At 49.9% G+C, this 21,505-nt stretch overlaps 1 protein-coding gene across 2 annotated transcripts in view; it reads right to left on the bottom strand.

Annotated features, from left to right (window-relative positions):
* PEX14 (peroxisomal biogenesis factor 14) overlaps positions 1-21,505 on the bottom strand; it is a 99,156-nt gene that overhangs the window by 36,893 nt on the left and 40,758 nt on the right. For both annotated transcript variants that reach the window (XM_053280764.1, XM_053280763.1), the window contains exon 3: positions 13,669-13,753. In XM_053280764.1, the coding sequence (XP_053136739.1) occupies positions 13,669-13,753 (85 nt within the window). The remainder of the gene's footprint in view (positions 1-13,668; positions 13,754-21,505) is intronic.

The following is a 21,505-nucleotide window of genomic DNA, read 5'->3' as shown; positions in this document are numbered from 1 at the left end:
CAAAGAGCGAGGTTGTGGGAAATGCGGCAAAGGAGGGCGAAATGCCAAACAACCCTGAGTGCCTGCCCTTTTTATCAAGCGATATCATTCCGTTTCAAACGCTCGCTAGAAATGCAATGAAAGGACTGTAAAAGAAGAAAATGAAAGGATTCGGAGAGTCCCATTGCAGGCTGTAGAAAACTTTCTGCCAGGTTCTGGGTGAACCCTTAAGACACACACACACACACACACACACACACACACACACACACACACACACCAGTCCTACATTCTGCACAAATCTACCTGCCTGCAATACCCTTGTTAAAAGTGTGGTGACCAGAACGATACACAGAACAGAGCAGGCATGCCCCTGGACACCAGACAGTAGCAAGCATGAATGGTCCGCTTTGCTAAGCAGGGTCTGCCCTGATTTCCCAGATGCAATTTTTTGGCTACTGTGTGAGGCACGATGCTTGACGAGATGAGCCTTGGGCTTGGTCCAGCACAGCTTCTTCTTATGTTCTTAATTGTATACAGTAAGTACACACGGACTTGGAGATGCTGGATTTTTCAAAGATCATGTGACCCATCCACTCATGAGCTCCAACGCGGGGTCATGATACAAGGCCTACTTCCACCACGCAACTGGCCACACTGACTCTTAGGGGGCTGGTCCACACTTGGGGTCTGCCATACTAGACCCAGCAACCCACAAAGCCTACAACTCAGAGCAAAAGGGTTGCCAGGATCAGGCTGGCCACCTTTGGAAACAGAACTTGGTTGGCCTGATCCGGAAGGATGTTGACATCCTCATGAATGTCAGAGGGCTTCTCTGAGGGAGGGCAGGAAGCCCACTTGTCTTAAGGAGGCAATTATTAGCCCTTCTGAAGAAGCCCACCTTGGATCCCTCAGAGTTGAGCAACCACAGGCCTATCTCCAACCTTCCATGGCTGGGCAAGGTAACTGAGAGGGTGGTGGCCTCCCAGCTCCAGGCAGTCTTGGAGGAAACTGATTATCTAGACCAGGCCAGCTCAACCTAGGCCCCCCAGGTGTTTATGGACTACAGCTCCCATGATCCCCAGCCACAGTGGCCAATAGTCAGGGATTATGGGAGTCGTAGGCCAACATCTGCAGGAGGGCCGAAGTTGAGCAGCCTTGATCTTGACCCATTTCAGACTGGCTTTCAGGCGGGCTATGGGGTGGAGACTGCCTTGGTCAGCCTGATGGATGATCTCCAATTTGGAACTGACAGTGTGATTCTGTTTGTCATTTTGGATTCCTTGGCGGCTTTCGATACTATCGACCATAGTATCGTTCTGGACCGCCTAAGAGGGTTGGGAGTAGGGGGCACTGCTTTGCAGCGGTACTGCTCTGAGCTCTCAGGTAGATTCCAGATGGTGTCCCTTGGTGACTGTTGCTCTTCCAAATCTGAACTTTTATATGGTGTCCCCCAGGGCTCCATACTGTCTCCAATGCTTCTTAACATCTATATGAACCCGCTGGGAGAGGTCATCAGGAGATTTGGTACACGGTGTAATAACCCAAAGCTATTTCTCCACGTCAGCATCATCACGAGAAGGCATAACCTGCCTAAATGCCTGCCTGGAGGCAGCAATGGGCTGGATGAGGGATAACAAACTGAGACTGAATCCAGATAAGGTGGAGGTACGTATTGTGCGGGGTTGGAACTCAAGAAACAATTTTGATCAGCCAGTTCTGGATGGGGTCACGCTTCCCCAGAAGGAACAGGTATACAGTCTGGGGGTGCTATGGGATCCAAACTTCTCCCTGGCGTCCCAGGTTGAGGCGGTGGCCAGAGGTGCCTTCTATCAGCTTCAGCTGGTACGCCATCTGCGTCCGTTTCTTGAGTTAAATAAATTCAGAACAGTGGCACATATGCTGTTAACCTCCAGACTTGACTACTGCAATGCGCTCCATGTGGGTCTGTCTTTGTACGTAGTCCGGAAACTGCAGATGGTCCAGAATGCAATCAGCCAGGCTGATCTCTGGGACCGTGTTACTCCTGTGTTGAAAGGACCATACTGGCTGCCAATACGTTTCCAGGCAAAACACAAGGTGCTGGTTATTACCCATAAAGTCCTAAACAGCTTCGGCTCTGGGTATTTAACAGAACGTCTTCTTCGCCATGAGCCCCACCACCTCTTAAGCTCATCCGGAGAGGTCTGCCTGCAGTTGCCGCCAACTCGTCTGCTGGTTACGCAGGGACAGGCCTTCCCTGTTGCCACCCTGAGACTCTGGAATGTGCTCCCTTTCTCTGACAACTTTTAAAAAGTCTCTAAAGACTTGTTTTTCACCCAAGCTTTTTAGCTGGACTGTGGCTTTCAATTGTTTTGAGGTTTTCAGTTTTAATCTGCTTGATGTTTTTGTAAACTGCCCAGAGGTGGAAGTTTGGGGCGGTCTACACATTTGAAGAATGAACGAATGAATGAACAGGCACGTTGGATCCCTTGTTAAAGCGATCGTAGCCAGGGCCTGCTGCCCGAGGAGGAGAGCTGGTCTTGTGGCAGCAAGCATTTATTGTCCAGTTTGCTAAGCAGGGTCCACCCTGGTTTGCATTTGGATGGGAAACTACATGTGTGAGCACTGTAAGATCTTCCCGTTTCAGACAGGATCTTCCCCTTAGGGGACGTGGCCACTCTGGGAAGAGCCCCTGGTAGCTTTAAAGACGAAGGCTGGGGCCCTCGGAAAGCCGAACGAGAACTTACAGCTGCAATACGGAGGCCGCAGCTGTCTATTCTGTCTTCTAAAATTACATATGGGAAATGGCATCGTTCTTAAGAGCTTCCCTCCAACATGGGATAAGAGTATCCCACAAAAGGGTAGATATTACTGCTAATAGTCAAAAATTATTTCAATATTTCGTTAGCTCAGCGGTCCTCGTCCCCTGGTAGCCAGACGATCTGCAGCTGGCGCCAGGCGTCGGCTGCTGAAAAGAGGCAACCTTAAAGGTGAGGGAGGTCAGCGGTTGACGGGGAGAAATTTAATTTTGTTTATCACCATAAAAAGGGGGCATTTGCGCATAGGCAGCAAGGACATGAATATTGTCAGCAGGGTGGGGGGGGCACCGAGGGGGCAGGCGCACGGGGGAGAGAGTGTTACAAACGCATTTGGGGTGAAATTCAATAAAGCCCATTCCGACGCCTAAGGTCAGCGGTGCGGTTTCAAGGCGAAGGGGGGAAGACAAACCTGATATGATTGCAATTTTTAATGTAACCCATGTATTCGCTGCGAGAGGCTCCAGAAAACGGTGTAATGCAATCGCCCCGACCTCTCTCCTCCCCCCACCCGCCCCCTTTCTGCAGGATCAGAGAGCACTCTGTTTATCTTCGGGTGACTCTGGGAAAGCCAGAGGCCTTCTCAACGACCCCACAAAGTCAACGGCTTTTTCGTGGAGGCTGCCTCCGGGTTCAGGAGAAATGAGATTTCTCCTTTGGGGGAGAGTGGTGTGCCGTCTGTCTCTTGTTACACCTGGAATTAAATACAAGCAGCTCCCAAGACCCGTTTTGTCCCTGAAGGGGGTCAGCTGCCTAAAGGACAGGGGGCAACCACAGTGGAGACTAACCAGGTTCCTTGATGAACCAGGGCTTTCTCTACGGTTCAGAGGGGAAGACAACTGGCCTTCATCACAGCTGGTCTCAGTGTGGCCATGTTCCTTAGCCGTCGTTATCAGTCTATGGGGACTGGAAGAGGCGGGGCTCAGTGGGAAAGCATTTACTCTGCATGCAGAAGATTCGAGGTTCACTCCCTGGCAGCATCTCCAGGAAGAGCTGGGAAAAGACCCCTGCCTGAAACACTGGAGAGCCGCTGCCAGTCAGTGTAGACACAACTGAGCTGGAAGGATCAATGGCCCGACTCAGTAGGCAGCTTCATATGTTCATCAGGTGCATCCATAGCTTGGTGGTGGATCATCTGCCTTGCATGCAGAAGGTCCCAGGTTCAATCCCTGGCAGCATCTCCAGGAATGACTGGGAAAGACTCCTGCCTGAGACCTTCGAGAGCCGCTGCCAAGCAGAGCAGACAATCCTGAGCTAGTTGGGCCAAGGGTTTGACTACGTAGAAGGCAGCTTGCTATCTCCCTAGGTGACTTAGCACTGAAGATAAAAGACCTTTGGGCCTACTCAGATGCTCTTTCGTTATGCCATGGGCCCTGAAGCACTGAATTCAGGATCTGACACCGGTGATCCCAAGTGTCTTCACTTAGCCCCACTCTCTTGCAACTAGAGAGACGGCGTTAAGAGTCTCAGACTGGAGAAAACTGGGTTCGAATCCTCACTGGGTAACCCAGGGCTTCTCTTTGTCTAAGACACCACATTGGGTTACTGTGAGGGTAAGGTAGGTGTGTGTTGCGGGGGAGACCTAGAATCACAGAACGTCCATATATTTGAAGATGGCCTGAGTCTTCTCTTCTCCAGGCCAAACACACCCAGCTCCTTGAAACCTTACATAGGAACATAAGAAGCTGCCATATACTGAATCAGACCATTGGTCTATCTAGCTCAGTATGATAATCACAGACTGGCAGAGGCTTCTCCCAGGTTGCAGGCAGGAATCTCTCTCTCAGCCCTATCTTGGAGAAACCAGGGAGGGAACTTGAAACTTTCTGCTCTTCCCAGAGCGGCTCCATCTCTTCCAGTGCTCACACTTCTAGTCTCCCATTCATGTGCAACCAGGGCGGACCCTGCTTAGCTAAGGGGACCAGTCATGCTTGCGACCACCAGACCAGCTCTCCTCCTCGTAGGGCTTAGCTTCCGGACCCCTTGCCATCTTGACCACCCTCCTCTGCCCCCATACACGAGAACAATAACAAGTCAGGCACAGGGACATTTTGCTTCCAAATTCCGGAAGACTGCACAGAAAGAGCTTCCATGCAAAACCAAACAAAATATCCTCATGCCCGTATCGGCGACGTTCTTTGACTGGCGGAAGGTGAGGCTCACAAGGAAAGGTCAGCGCTGGAGGGCTGGAACAGGATTGCACGCAAGCTTCCTCGGCCTCCGCCGTGTGACATTCAACGGCGCCCCCCTCTCCACAACCAGATCGCCACCCGACGCACGGCCAGCCGAGGGAGTCTGCGCGACTCTCTCGTTCTCAGAAACGGCAACGTTTGCTCTTGACCACCAACCACAGAAACCACAAAGAAGCAGGGATAATTGGCAAACGAGAGCGCGGTTAACAGTGTCAAGCCAGCGTTTCCCCTCCCCAAGGGGGACCCGGGAGTGCGAAGGAGCTCACTTTCACCCGGTGGGGTGGGGAGGAGAAGGAACGTCACCGCTCTGCCCCAAATGGGGAGGGGGCAAAGATAATCCACAAGGCTTGGACAGGATCCCTGGCAGCATCTCCAAGAGAGGGCTGAGAGAGACCCCTGCCTGCAAACCTGGAGGAGCCGCTGCCAGTCTGGGTAGACAATCCTGAGCGAGATGGACCAAGGGTCTGACTCAGTAGAAGGCAGCTTCCTAGGTTCCTAACGTAATATATGAACAAATGGACCAGTGCACACTGTACGAGTGTTCAGCATCATGCCCGAACAGCTCTCCTGACGCACAGTTTGGATGCATGACGCCACCCCAGTACCCCATGGCGCCTCTGGCACTGAAATCCCAGTCAACGTCCGCACCCCGTGCCGGGGCGAGCCGAACAAGGCCCCCTGTCCGCCGCTCGCTGCCTCTGAGTGTGCCGTAAACCAGCCAGCCCGCTTATGCAGTGAGTTGCACCTCTAAATGGTTCGGAGAGAGTTGCAGGGCAAGGCAGAAAGAGAGAGAGAGAGAGAGAGGCTATTATGGTTAATGTGACTTGTACCTTCTGTTATGGAAGAAATAAACATACATTTAGAGGATGTCAGGTCTGCAAGCCTCTCCCACTCGACGGCTTCTTCGCAACATCATTAAAATAGCAAGCGGACTGCCTCTCGTGGCAAGCTTTCCGGACTTGGACGCGGGAAGCCGGCAAGCAAGAAACGCTGAGATTTGAATCTTTTCTGACAGGAAGTTGTGGAGAGCACTTATCAAACCCCATTGGAAAACATTACTTAAAAGGAGCACGCCAACTCTGCTCTGCCTTCCTCACCCCTCCCCTTCTCTCTCTTAATCCCTCCGCCGCTTCGCAGAGACAAACCGTTTTAAGTTTTCCTCCAGAACAAAGTGCACTGACACAGTTTTGAAGGCAGGGTCCGGGGGCTCAGAAATCACACACACACACCCTAACAACAACAACTCTGTGCCCACCCCCACACGGTTGAAAGTAACGACCCCCATTTTAGATTGCATGCAAAATTATATAACATGGTAGGGAAGCTAGCTGGTCAGAGGCTTCTAAGAATTCTGCTAATATCGAGCAAGACGGGTCACACGTGCGTGGGGGGTGCTTTATTAGGGTACTTCTGAAACTCACAGGAAGCTGAACTTTGGATCCAGGGCAGGCCAAGATACCAGGGATGCCAAGGAGTAGCTGGAAATGACTTTTAAAAATCTCTCTCTCTCTAGAAACTGATGTTAAGACTGCTCTAAAGCAACAGGCAGCATTCAGGCCCAGATTTAGCCGATGAGAGACCAGCGAAGCACATAGGAAGCTGCCTTCTATCGAGTAGGACCACTAGTCTATGCTTGTATTGTGTGAACTGACTGGCAGCGGCTTCTCCGAGGTTTTAGACAGGAGCCTTTCCCAGGCCTACCTGGAGATGCTACCAGGGAGTGAACCGGGGATTTTCCCGCAGGCAAAGCAGATGCTGTGAGCAAAAGGAAGGCTAGGAACAGCACTAACCAGACGTTCACCTTGAAGGAATGGTTACTGGCCAATACTCTCCTTCCTATCAGAGTGCATTGGGAATATCTTATGACACAGCTAGAAATCTCCTTTTAGTCCAAAAGTTAAGAGCAAAAAGATAATAGTTCATAACTAGTTCGGTAGAAAGCAAGCCACGGCAGGATTGACGGGGTTGGGGGGGAGACAAGGTGATGGATAGGCCCAGGTATACAGCCCTCAGGTGACAGATATGCAGCTGCGAGACCAGAAAGACGGGGAGACAGCCTTTCATAACAGATGGATGAGGATTCTCAATCAATTTCAGTGGGGGTGGCGGCGGGGAGGAAATAAGCCAACATGTTGGGTGTAAGCTCCATCTGCCGTGCTAGGAAAATCAGCAGATCTTCTCAGTATGATCAGGGAAATAACAGGGTTGTGTCTAAGTGTACCTGCCCGAGTAGGTTGCAATAGCGCGGGACCCAAGGCCCTCCGACAGGACCTTCAGTCCAGCTGTGGAGCCTCCATCACCCTCAGGTCTTCAGGATTAACGGAGGCAGCTCCATGCAAAAGCTCGGATATGGCAGAATTCACCAGTGCCCACCAGGCATCTCCAGGTCTCCCTTTCATCTAGACATTGTTTATGATTCCGTTACCAGTGTATTTTGCACGTTTCAGACAGTATCTAAAATATTTAAGGGCTTTGTAAAAATATGTTGCCTTGCCAGTGGATGTATATGTAACAGCCACTGAAAAATAGTAACATGCCTGATTCCGTTACCCTTGGAATTGCCCAGAATTTGGGCGATTCTGCATGGTACAGAAGCAGCAAGTACAGAATTCTGCATGGTACAGAAGCAGCAAGAAAGAGACCGGCAATGCGGTTGCAGTGAAAATGGTAATTGCTTAGATTTGTTACTCGGATGGAGACATATTTATTATGATGGTTATTTTAAATATCCCGTATGCCACTTTTCAAGGGAAAAAGTTCTCAAAGCAGTTTACTTAGGAAAAGAGAATGAGAATGTTTCTGTATTTATCACTAACTATAATGTATTACCGATAAACAAAGGAAGATGCCTTACACCAAGTCAAACCTTGGTCCATCTAGCTTAGTACTGTCTACACTGACTGGCAGCAGCTCTCCAAGGTTTCAGGCAGGAGTCTCTCCCAACCCTATTTGGAGATGCTGCCAGGGACCGAATCTGGGACCCTCTGCATACAAGCAGATGCTCTACCACTGACCTATGGCCTCATCCCCTACAGGGAATGTCTTACAGTGCTCACATGTAGTCACCCATCCAAATGCAAACTAGGGTAGACCCTGCTTAGCAAAGAGGACAATTCATGCTTGCTACCTCAAGACTGGCTCAGTCATTACTAGATGCATGACTGCACATTTGAAAGCAACTATTTGGATAAACCAAGACAGAGGGTTTTAAAGCTTAAGGACTAGGGACTTGTGCAGCAAACGTGGAGGTAAGCTGAACGGAGGCCTTGGCTTTTGGCCACCGATGTTGCTAACGGGATCTTCTGCACAGCGCTGTCTCCAGAGTACAGAATACAGCAAATTTGCCCTTTGCTTTGCAAGGAAAAAAATTGCTTGAACCTCATTGCGACACTCCTGAAAAATTAATTACAAAGCTGAAGGAGAAAATTAATTTTAGAAACGCAGGAGGTTACTTTTTCCCCACTTTCCTCCTCCTCCTCCCCCCCCCCACTCAGGCTCTTCGCTTTCCCTACCCTGGAAGCTGGGGAGGAAACCTCGTTGTTTTCATTTCCATCCTAAGGGGCACAATCTGGGAGCCGTCCAGTCGATAACCTGGCCATCAGAACAAGGTTTGTAATTAAAAGGTCACTGACCTGGAAAGCTAAGGCCTCACTCTCAGGGCTTCTCAGTAATGATGGAGCTATTAAATTAAGGCGGTTATGAAATCAATGCTAAAAAAGCTTTCACGGTAACGAGGTTCCATTCAAGGACATGCAAACTGCCTTGTGAAATGGAGCTAAATTATGAAAAAGAAAAGTAATAAAAGAAAAGAGAGGGAGAGAAAAAGAGAGAAGGAGGGCTAGAGAGGAACCTGCTCCCTTTGGGTGGGAAGGGACATCCCTGGGCACCATATCATTCTGGGTTCCCTGCACAAGGCCGTAAGAAGCACTGAAAGCAGCCAGCAGATGGGGAAAAGGCAAGATTTCCAGTGGTGTTCAAGAGCAGGGTATCAGCAGCTGTTCTGGCACATGTGACAGCAGCAAAAGGAGCAGAGGACCAACCCCTTGGAGCGTGTTGAACGCAAGCTTTCTGGTTAGACAGAGTTGCTCTGTAGGTGAGCGACGGATCATGGCCTTCGCCAGTTGAATGCCAGCCTGGGGGGTACTCAAATGACATGCGTGTTTTTGCTCCAAACGGGTGACACTTCAAAAACTGTCCACTTTTTAAAGAGAGCCCTGCACTTAGTGGCTTAAATATTAGACAGCGTCAAAAGATCAAGCGGGAGCCGCCGCCATATTCAGCGTGGCTGTGGACAATTCTACCTGCCATTCCAACAGAAAATACGGCTTGGAAGACAAGGCATGTACGGAGGGGGTGCATGGCGGGTCGGGGGAGAGATTCCCACCCCAGCATTTCTCTCCCCCGCGCTCTGGATCTTTGGAAGTGCTCCGCGGCAGCTCTGAGGAACCGAGCCAGCTCCAGCGGGAAAGCCCAGGCTCCATCCAAGTCGGGCAAAGGTTGCTCAGGACACGAATGCTCTCTGTCCCCGTGTGGCGGAGGAGGAGGGGGATTAGTGTCGGGGCCGGCAGCTCCAGGGTCTTTGGTGCCAGCTGTTTCCCCTCTCCCGCTCTGGCTGTGGCTTTCCTGGCGTCTCCACCTTGCTGCGGCCACCACCTCCTGTCACTTAGCAGCGCAACAAAAGCTACAAGACGCCACCCGTGGGGCAAGCGGGAAGGCCTCTCGCCCTCCGCCTCTTCCCGAGGACTCTGCTTCCTCCGACCAAGCTTAGGTAATGAAGCGGATTAATGGAGCCAACAAGCACAAGGGCAAGCCTTCCCTTGACCTCCTACACATCTCTCCAAATAAGAGCCTGTCGCCCCGTTGGGAGCAGTTTGTTCACTTTATTACACGCACGTGGCTGGGCGCCTTCCGGCCTTGCTGGCGTTCCCAAGGTCCGAGACCGGATTCCGCCTCACTCCCGCCGGCCGTTAAAGGGCTCTGCTGAAGCCAGAGCATCGCAAGCATTCCTGCAGGCGGTGTGTGTCTGGGCTCTTGGGAGGAAGAGCAGGATATAAATTTAATAAATAAATAGCAACCCAGGATGCTCCTGGCCTGGGAAGTCAGATGCTGCTTGACGGCACTGATTAAAAAAGGCTTGCAGGCCTATTGAGTGATCTCCATTTGGGAAAACTGTTTGCTGGGGGCAACCCAGAAACTCCCAGCTTCTGGCTTCTACCCTGCGGGACGCCAACATCCTGCCCACTGGCAGCCTGAGTGCCTGTTAACATGCATGCAATGGGTAGGCATGATCCCACAGCCTGGTCCTCACCCCTAAATCAGATTCAACCATTTCTCCCAGAACGCCTCTCACTGTTGTCATAATAGCACTACATCATGATCCAGCATCCTCCTGTGGGGACATTCTGGAGACAAAAACCTGCAGGCCTCGGCGAGCACCGCGGCAGCAGCAAAAAGCCAAAACGCCAGCAAGGGACGCTGGCCAATTTTGGCTTCTACCCATTTGCCCTGATCCCGTTCCTCAAATTTGGCTGAGAGTTAGGAACATAGGAAGCTGCCATATACTGAGTCGGACCATAGGTCCAATGAGCTCGGTATTGTCTACCCAGACTGGCAGCGGCTTCTCCAAGGTTGGGGGCAGGAGTCTCTCTCAGCCCGATCTTGGAGATGCTGCCAGGGAGGGAACTTGGAACCTAGATGCTCTCCCCAGAGCGGCTCCATCCCCTGAGGGGAATCTCTTCCAGTGCTCACACACCAAGTCTCTCAATCATATGCAAACCAGCACAAACCCTGCTTAGCTAAGGGGGCAAGTCATGCTTGCTACCACAAGACCAGCTCTCTGAAGAACTTCCGCCCAGTCCTAGAACTACTGGCTTCGACCGTGTACCTGACATACCAGACAAAATGCCGTAGGACGAAGAATGTCTCGTGATCGGTTAATGCAGAGGGCAGCATGACAGAGAGTTTAAAAAACAAACACAGTGGCATCGAACAGGGATTTCCCCCTCTCTCTTTTCTTTTTCCACTCTGGTAATCATTAGCCGAGTAATTCATTAGGAGCTTTAATCGGGTCACAGTCTCTCTTTCCAGGCCTCCTTCGCCAGCGTCCCCTGCCAACGGCACTGGTGAGGCTCCCCCTTCCCGCCCAATCTCCGCTTTTCCCAGTCAGGGATTTATTAAAATTGAACAGATTAGATGGAGCTCCAGATACTAAAAAATGCTCAGCGAAGCCTGCGGTGTGGGAATGAAGCACAAACACCCGAGACATTTGTCTCTAAATTGCTCTAAATACCTTTTGCAAATGAAATCCTAACCCGACTGCGTTGGGTGGTGGTGTGGGAGGAGAAAGACACAAGGAATAACTAACTGGTCATTCCTACAGACACGTTCAGGCGGTTATAATATCACACAATATCCCGGGGTACGTCGTTTGAGGCCGGGGGGGGTGGGGGGGTGGAGAAGGAGGTGCTAAAGGATCTCTCGGCAACTATAGATTTCATATCAGGTTACCGTGGGTAATCAGCCCGGCTTTTAGGCTCAGCTTTCGCCTGCTTCATTGCTTCGATGATAGAGTTGAAATCCCAAAGCTTTTATGATTAATTACTCCCTATAGGTCTGCATATTTCAAGGGTGGGGGGAAGAGAGAGAGGGAACAGGAGAGAGAAAACCCGCACGGCACGGGAGCAGCCCTGAAAGCGAGCCGTTTTTGAAATCCAGTTTGACGGCTGGGGACGGCCCGTGAGGAGCGCCCGATAGTTAAACATCCCTCGATGCGCTGCCAGACCCAGAGGCTCTGCGATTCGGCACTCTAGAAATAACAGTCATCATCATTCTGATTTCCACAAGGCGAGTGGTGAAAACTGGGTACGCCGGCGGACGGTCGCACACGTCCTACCAGCCACTCAGTTGCAGAACTTGGCCATGATCCAACATGTGGCTAGGCACACCGAGGCTGGGGTGGAGCCAGTGGCGAGAGAGTATCGGGCCATGGCTGGAGAGATCAGGGTGCGAATCCCCCACCTCGACCACACAGTTAGCTGAGTGACCAGTTGCTCTCACGCCGCCTAACTGACCCCACAGAGACGCTGCAAGGATAACAACAGGAGGGTGTCTGTATGTTTGAAGGACATATTTTCCTGTTCTTCAGAGGAAGGGGGTGAGAAAAAATATAATTAAATTCAAGATCACCCATTAGAGTTGCTGAGCAGCGTTCCCCTGTAACAGGGATTCCCAGACGCTGTTGACTACAACTCCCATCGTCCCCAGCTGCACTGGTCTTTGACTGGGGATGGTGGGAGCTGTAGTCAACAGCGTCTGGGAATCCTTGTTACAGGGAACACTGTTGCCAGCTCTGCCTTAAGTGATCCCCAGGGATTTTGTCCCTCCGCCCCCAATAATTTCTCCCGTATTTCCCACACGGTTAAGCGGTTAAAATCTCTGGGATTTATTTTTTGGTTCAATTTCACTGTTCAGTGTTTAAACCACCTTGCATAAGGCACCCCAAAGACTGCTTTCAAGAGTCACCTGGAGATTCGATGCTGATCCTCAGAGACCCCAGACCTATCGGGGAGAGTGGCACGCACCTGCCAAAATCCCACAGGCAAGAACAGGGACGCAGGGATACCACCCCAATTCTCCGACCACGGACCACAGCCCTGTTCCACCATGGAAGGGCCCATAGCCCCATAGAGGAGAGCACAGCTTTAAGTCTGAAGTTCCCATTAAGTTGTACACATTTCCTTGGGAGTGTGAAACTCAAAGAGACCTAAAAGTTGACTTCTGTCTTTTTATGTCCCACCACCTCCAGCCCGAGCTAGATTAGAAGACCTCCAAGTTTCCTTCCAACCCTAAAATGCTACGATTCTTTCGTTTCAGCTATTCATGGTTACAGATGATGAAAACCAGTAACAAACCATGGGTGTTTTTTCTAGAAAGAACCCACACACAGAAACAGTACCCCCCTCCGCCGGAAAAATAAATAAATCCTAAGATCCTAGTTCAGCACAGTGAATCCTGAGCAAAATCTCCATGTTGCTCTCAGCTTTTAAACTTCGGAAAGTCACTGATTGAAAGCAAAACTTGCATCCTTTAAGCATTTTTTTTAAAAGCAAGAAAGAAATGCAAAAGGAATTTCGAAGGGCCATGAACTGAACCGCTTCCATCGGCTGAAAGGACGTGGGATTTATTGAGACGCTGCTCCTCTCTGCTTCTGAAAGGGCTAGGCAGTCAATGGCTTGCCCTTTTAGACGGTGAAAGGCAGAGCAACCCCGAGTTTAACCTTACCCTGACCTTGTTTACGCCTACCGGGGCTCAAGCCCTTCATCTCCCGGCCTGCCTCCCCTCTGAAGCCATTGACCGTTTCACCTACAGCTGGTCATCTTACGGCCAACATCATTGAGGAGTCAGAAGCGACCAGAGACCTGGAAAGCTAAACTGTTCCTTCTTCTGAGAAGCTGTTAGCCAAGGTTTGCTGCACTGTGTCACGTTTCACTCGTGGGATTCTGCCGCCCCCCAAGTTGGAATACAAGAGAAATGGTCCTCAAGACTCATGAGACGTGGAAACTGTTTCCAGAGTTAAGGGGGGTGGGGGTGAGATGTCAGGGTGGAAAGTGATCCAAGTAAAGGCAGAAGGAACGGTGGGTGTATTTTCTAGAGAAGCAGAAGATTATAGTGGTCAAGGTCTACCAGTCGTGACTCCATACCTTTCTTTTTAAGAAACGCCTTTCGGGTTGCGGGAGGGCTCTGCCGTACTCGGGAGTTCTGCAGAAACTTCACTGCTGTGGCGATCTACATAGCAGGAGTCCCCAAAAAGAGAAAGAGAGAAAACAAGTTTTCAGTTGGGCACACTCTGAATGTATTAATCATATGTATAAGCTGCCTGATGTGTGTGTCCCTGGGCGATGTACACAATTTAAAACATCACAAATGTAAAAACAGAGGAAAAATACAATTAGATCAATTTTACAGAATCAACAGTTAAATGATTTAAAATGAATTTTAACTAGAAGCCTGCGAGAACTGGCACATTTGAGGGTTTAAAAAAGGAAAAAATGGAGAAGTTTTTATTTTGACAGGGAGCATATTCCAAGGCCCTGGGGCAGCCACAGAGAAGGCCCTGTCCTGAGTCGCCACCAAACGAGCCGGTGGCGTCACTGTAACTGGATATCCCTAGATGATTTTAATAGGCAGCAGGGCTCCTGACAAAGGAATTCAGATTGCAAACTAGGGGTGTGCACGGACTGCAGTTCAGGGTGTTGCTGACCAGACAAATGGTCTTCACACATGCACGGAGGCCAGGTGAATGACGGAGCCGCACCACCACCACCACCGCAGCAGGAAGCTGCCTGGAGTGGCAGCCACATTGGTAAAGACCTCTGTCTTGACTTTTAAAGGTGCCACTCCCCACTCCCAGGGACCCCCCCCCCAGGTACTTCTCGGGTGGCCCATCCACCCAGTTTTAGCACAAATAAAAACTGGAAACCTTTCACACTTTTCCATTCCTCATGAAAGCAAAGAGAAGCTTGAAAAACACAGTGGCAAAAGATTGTGGTGGTGGGAAACGAGGACATGATGCTTGTGTGAACACGAATGGATCCTGCCGAGAGGCCTCCCGTTTTGGAGACTGCTTCCGTCTATTTTTAACTGTGGCTCACCTGTTGCAAGGCAATCGGACAGTACTGAGCTGGACCAAGGGTCTGACCCGGTAGAAGGCAGCTTCCAAACTTCCGGCTTGTTCGCCATTCCATTTGCAAGACTTTGAGTGCATAAAAGTGGAATTAGGTGTGCAATATTGCCAAGTTCCTTTGAGCAAGGACATTGTCAAGGAAATGGACACGGGAGGTTCACGGAGGTTACCGCGAAGGCCTTTTTGAGGGGTAAAACCCCAGCCAGACCTACTGTCGTGGCTCGAACCAATACTTGTCTTCACCTGGTTTTCAAATATGCATCTCGGGTCAAGGAGCAGCTTTCTGATGGGTGTTAATGGCCCCTTTGATGTACTCCTTGGTGCTTTCCATCAATGCTTGGTGCATATATTCCTCCCTCTTTAAATTGCATCTCTTATTTCTTTAAATACATTAATCAGACGAGTGTAGGCAAAACGGATCCATCGGACAATGCAATAAACATGAATTATCATCTATCCAACATGCATAATGGCTTAAAAAAACATAATAGCAGGTGTAGTTTAAATGATTAGTTATCACACCTGCGGTGGGTCTGATTCAATTGGGGAAAATCATCTTTAATAGGTTAAAAGGTTTAGATCACCCGGCTTCCCCCTTAAAGTGGCTGCAGAAAGGCTATGATGGAGTATGCTGTCATTACTAATTCATTTAAGAAAAGCATGGGGGATATAGCAAAGAACGGCATAAATGAGCCAATCCAATTTAGACACCAGGTAAAGCAGAAAAAACACCTTTTTAAAAAGCATGATAAATGAATTTGGGAAGCCAATGAAATTCATATTTTTTTTATATTTTATTTGGTTTTAACGGGAAATTTGACTGAGTCCCAGCATAATGTGGAGTTTGAGGGAGGGGGTGGAACACTTTCAAAAGTTTAGCATTCCATCATCTCGCGTCGTAAAGGAGCACGGATCCCACCCACCGCTCCTCAACACGTAAAGTGCCACTTTGGTCTGGTTTATGCCCCTGTTGATCCGTCTCGTTGGAAATGCCAGCTATAGGGAAATTGCAAGTTTAAATGGCAAAGGTATTGCCGTGCCGGATGCGGGAGGATAAACGGCCCAAATTAATAAGCGCTGGGGAAAAGTGCTGAACAAGAGAGACGTCCGAATAAGCCGAGGCGAGACGTGCCAACATATCAAAAATGACTTTTCTTCTATGTTAATCAGGTTCTTCTTTGGGAACTCTTTGGAACTCTCTGGTCCTTAATGTGAAGGAGGAAGAGACGCGTATCTTGAAATGCTGGTCCAACCATCCTCTAAGTTGCTCAGATCTCGTTGTTTATCAACTCCGAACGTGTATTAAGAGCCATGTTGCTCTAGGAATGGTCAACGCTGGCTGTCGTCCAATACAACTTTCTGGTGGTTTGATCAAGACAAACGAAAGAAACTGGTCATGGCCACCAGTTTAGAATCTGAAGGCGGATCAGACAATATTACATAGGAACATAGGAAGCTGCCTTATACCAAGTCAAACCCTTGGTCCATCTAGCTCAGGATTATCTACACTGACCGGCAGCAGCTCTCCAAGGTTTCATACAGGGGTCTTTCCCGGCCCACCCCGGAGATGCTGCCAGGGATTGAACGTGGGTTCTTCTCCATTTAAAGTTGATGCTCTGCCACTGAGCCATGGATGCACCTGATGAACTCACAAAGCTGCCTACTGAGTCAGGCCCTTGGCCCATCTAGCTCAGTACTGTCAACACTGGCTGGCAGCAGCTCTCCAAGCTGCCAGGCAGGAGTCTCTCCCAGTTCTAACTGGAGATGCTGCCAGGAATTATACAAGGGAGCTTCTGCATGCCACGCAGATGTTCTACCCCTGAGCTACAGGCCCACCATTTAGGCATACAGGCCAGTGTGCCAACATTACACGCAGCAGGCAGACATTACGGACAGGGCTAGGAGCACAGCAAAATGGGGAGAGGGAAGGTGGACACAGTCATATTTCCCCTCCATCCCCCAGATACCCAAGAACGGCCCTCCTCTGGACAATGGGTTTCTGCCTCTGACCAACTGAACCCACAGAGACTCTTTGTCTCCCTAGCATAACTCTGGCTAAAAGGGGCAGGGGGGAGTATGTAGCGGGGAAATTAAATGGGAAACGGATTGCAAAGGAGGAAGACGCATTGGGCAAAACATCTACTTTTCAATAAAGCCATTCTATCAAAAAATGAAATCGCTCCATTAACGAGAGCTAAATTATTTAAAGGGCCTCCTCCATCATCTGTCTCATCTTTTTGCTAAAGGTCTATTGATTGAAAATGACATTACAAAATTATAGCAAAGAAATAAAGATACTCTCCCTCTCCACCACCCCCACCCACGACTTCCCAGAGACAGCCTTGGCTGCTATGTCTTTACATATATTTCCAATTCCAAGGCACCAGCATCAAGTTTGCAGGCCCCAGGGAGATTGGGTGCCCTGGATTCTTTACCAGCCCTTTATGATCTTATTTTTATTACCCTTCCTCTGAGAGGTTCAAGGCAGTGTGGAACATAGTCAGCTGTCTTGTACCGAGTCAGACCCTTGGTCCAGCTCGCTCAATCCTGTCTGCACTGACTGGCAGCAGCTCTCCAAGGTTCCAGGCAGGAGTCTCTCCCAGCCCTACCTGGAGATGCTGCCAGGGACTGAACCTAGGATCTTCGGCATGCAAAGCAGATGCTCTTGTACTCGGGCATGGCCCTACATCCGAAGGGGGATATCGTACATTGCTCACATGCGGTCTCCCATCCAAATGCAAACCAAGGGGACCCTGCTTAGCAAAGGGGACAAATGATGCTTGCTACTATAAGGCCAGCCTCCTGAAGAGTGCATGGTCTTCTCCGTCCCCTCAACGATCCTCACAACAACCCTGTGACACACATTAGGCTGAGTGAGTGGCCTGTTGGAATTCCATGAGCTTGGGGGGTGTGTGTGTGTGTGTGTGTGTGTGTGTGTGTGTGTTCTGAACTCACATCTCCCCAGAGCAAATGCAGCAGTCAATCAATAATGGTGCTCCCTGTCTACACCCTACACAGCTTCCTAACCTTTAGATACATCCTTCTAACTCGAACATTTATTTCCCTGCATGGCCTTGAACATATTGAAGCCAAAGAGCTTGGGCTCGCTCATCAACAATCACTCACCTGTGGCGAGTTGGACCTGCTTGCAGGGAACCTCTGCAAAGGTTAGCTCTATTCACCCCTGCTAACTGAGCCAAGAGGCAACTTTTCAAAGCGGCGATTCTCCTTGTATTGAGCAGGGGGAGAGCAACTGGCCCTATCCATCCCCAGCACAGCATCCTTCCAGTGGCTGGGGCTAGTGTCCATCTCACATTTCCTTTTTTAGACTGTGAGCCCTTCGGGGACAGGGGGCTATTTTATTTATTTATATCTTTGTAAATCACTTTACACTTGGTAGGGTTGCCATGAAGGCCTTGGAAAGGATATTTAGATGCTGTGGCACATCTATACCTACAAAGATTACAATCATTCGGACAATGGTTTTCCCCTTGACATTCTATGGATGCGAAAGCTGGACTTTGAAGAAGCAAAATAGAAAAAGAGTTGATAATTTGGGTGCTGGAGAAGACTTTTGAGGAGACCCTGGACAGCCAGGAAACAAACCAGTGGATCCTAGAACAAATCAATCCAGAATTGTCACTCAAGGCACAAATGACCAGGCTCAAACTATCCTACATTGTGCAAAGACCCAGCTCCCTTGAGAAGTCCATAAAGCTGAGGGAAGTTGAAGGGAAGAGAAGAAAAAGAGGACGACCAGCAGCCAGGTGGATGGACTCCATTACGGCAGCAATGAAGGCACCACTGAGAGACCTTCAAGGCCAAGCTGAAGACGGATCACCCTGGAGAGAATCTATCGATGTGGTTGCTAAGAGTCGACACTGACTTGACGGCACTTAATCAGTCACTTAATCAATCAATCAAACCACTTTGGGAACTTTGTTTGAAAAGCAGACTATAAATATTCATCGTATTCGTATTTTGGCCAGAAATTACTAATAAGCAGCAGAAAGCCCAATGGCAGCGTAAAGACTGGCCATTGTATGGTGGCATTTGCTTTCCTGGCCCAAAGACAACTTTCTTCCAGAATTAGTAAAATAAGGCAAGTAAGACATGCCGGAAGGCAGGGAGTAACTTCCGCGGATCTGGAAATCTGCCTTGGCGTCATCGACTCTGCAGCCCGTACGACCAGCATGCACAGCAGGTGTACAAACCCAGCTGGTGAAACTGGGGCAGGGAAAACCACCAGGGACCGGAGAGAGTAGGGGTGAATGGAAAGTTCTTCCTAGAACTTTGGGGGCTCAAAATTGGGGGCGTGCGGTAGGGGGAGGTAGCTGGGCACATGGGAGTCGGCAGGGGTGGGGGATATTTCCCGCTTTCACGTTGGAGCGTGCTGTCAAACCCCTGCTGACTGGGCAAAGAGGCACCTTTTAATGCGGTGATTCTCTTTATTTAGGAGGGGGAGAGTAACTAGCCCTATCCACCCCCAGCACTGTACCTCCTGTGACTGTTGCTGGTATCTATCTTATGTTTCTTTTTAGATTGGGAGCCCTTTGGGGACAGGGATCCATCTTCTCTATTTATTATTTCTCTAGGTAAACCACTTTGGAAACTTTTGTTGAAAAGCGGTATATAAATATTTGTTGTTGTTGTTGTCAAAACCTGACAGCCTCAGCTCCCAGTAGCATGATTCGCGGCTGCTTCACAGGCACACACAGCCCCAATCCCCCAACTCTGCAACCTGCAGAAAGGGGGGGCAAGGCCAGGGGAGGCTTGCGGTAGCCTCAGGAGGCAACCCTGGCTACTCAGCGGCCAAAGTAACACTGCTCCACTGTCCTAATTCCCATTAGAAGGCGGAAAAGATTATCCACAAGTTATGCCCGGGCCTGTCTGAGCAGACGGCCAGAGACGTCCTCCTCTGAGGCAGAGACTCTGGAAGCCGAACGGCAGTGTGCAAGGAGCTGGATGTTTCGCTTCTCCAGCCGCGTCAACAATAGGAGCTGTTGGGAAACATGACGCTGGCCTTCTGTGAGGCAGCCTGGACAAGTTGGAGCGCGGAGCTGTGTGCAATGCTCCCTTATGAAAGTCCGCTTTTGTTACCTGCAAGCATTCAAGGGACCTCGCGCACCCACTTCCGAGAAGGTGATGCCAGGACATGCACCGCCCTTTCCCAAGAATCTGCCCCAAAGTGCTCACAGCGAAGAGGACGGCTGAATGCAGCCTCCTCGCTCTAGTTTCCTGCTTTGTTTATCTTTTTAAGCCAAGGCGTGCCAAGTCTCCCCTGGGGGTTGACTCAAGTCAGGCTGGCCTTGTCAAGGGCTCGTTCGCAACAGCTCAAAACCTGCCTTTTTATTAAAAACAACACCAAACAAACCCAGGATTCTTGCGTTTTTAATGAATGCACGTTGTGCAATACTTGGTGAAATAGCAAGAGCGGGAAAGTGTGTGTGTGTGGGGGGGGGGAACAGGTACATAGGAGCCTCAGAGGAAAGCTGACTTATACCAAGGCACACCATGGGCTCACCTTGCTCGGTCGTGGCTACACTGACTGGCAGCAGCTCTCCAAGGTTTCAGGCAGGAGTCTTTCCCAGCCCTACCTGGAGATGCTGCCAGGGACGGAGCCTGGGACCTTCTGCATGCCAAGCAGATGCTCCACCACCAAGCCACAACGCAAATAGAACTGATCAATACACTAGTCCTCTGCGATCCCTCCTGTCCCTGCATTTACAGGCTCTTGGCTTTGCAAAGAAGGCAGGATTTAAGCCAGCTTCTGCGGCACCCAGAGAGACGCGTCCACAAGCGGAAAATCAAACTCTTGCTTCTGAAGCTCTGGTGTCAGGACGAAGGAAGAGGAAATACCCCCCCTTTAAAGCTGGGATGTGGGGGGCGGCAGAAGTGAAGAAAATGCTGTGTTTTAAGACAGACCAGAGTGGGGGGAATATCTGTCCTCTTGTCAGGACCAACTTGACAAATATGGCCATCAGTGGCACAAGGAAATAGTTGCAGAGCAGCTGTTAATCAGGGAAACACATCGCAGAACGCTGATGCCAGCACTCAAGGAAAAATGCAAGAGGCTAATTATGAAGCTATATATCTCACTAAAGAGGCAGCGTTTCTCCCGATTCCAGATAGAGCTTTCTCAAGAGTGAGGATTCTGCGATGGAGCAGACACACACACACACCCTACACACACACACACACACCCTTACCTCTCCCTCAACACTGACTTCTGGATCCCCGATGCTTCTTCCAAATCTGCATTTCTTGGGTTGAATTTAGGAGCCAGACAACGGACACTTGAAAAATTACCAGATCTAGTGATGGACACCGTGGCGGGGGAGAGAAAACGGGCTTCTCTTTCTCCCCTTTACATGCCCAGAACTGAAACAAGACTGCTTGGGACAAATACAGATTTTATTAAATAATTCTGCCTCTGAATATTTAACCTCTGGCCTAGGCCCCACGGTTAAATTTCTAAGCGCAAACCACACATTTGCACTCATGCTCTCTCTCCCACCTCCCATATATATATATATCACATAATATATATGCATAAGATTGTAGACACCCTTAGCCTATAAGGATCTCAGAGAAAGCACCCTGTGCCTTTTGCATTCCACTGTCTACAAGTTGTAAATGGCCACTCTGACTGTTCGCCTATGGCGAGTAAAAATGGCCTCCAGGTGATCAAGCAGTGAAGCTTTGCAAAAAGTGCTGCCGGATCGGAACCAAGGCCCAACAAGTCCAAGCATCCTGTTTCAAAAAGTAGCCAACCAGATGCCTCCGGGGAGCCCACAAGCGGGTCACGAGGGCAGGCCACAGCAGACCACCGCGACTGGGGATGATAGGAGTTG

The sequence above is a fragment of the Hemicordylus capensis genome, chromosome 16 (assembly GCF_027244095.1).
Source record: "Hemicordylus capensis ecotype Gifberg chromosome 16, rHemCap1.1.pri, whole genome shotgun sequence".
Classification (NCBI taxonomy): domain Eukaryota; kingdom Metazoa; phylum Chordata; class Lepidosauria; order Squamata; family Cordylidae; genus Hemicordylus; species Hemicordylus capensis.
This window is presented reverse-complemented; position numbering and strand designations above follow the sequence as displayed.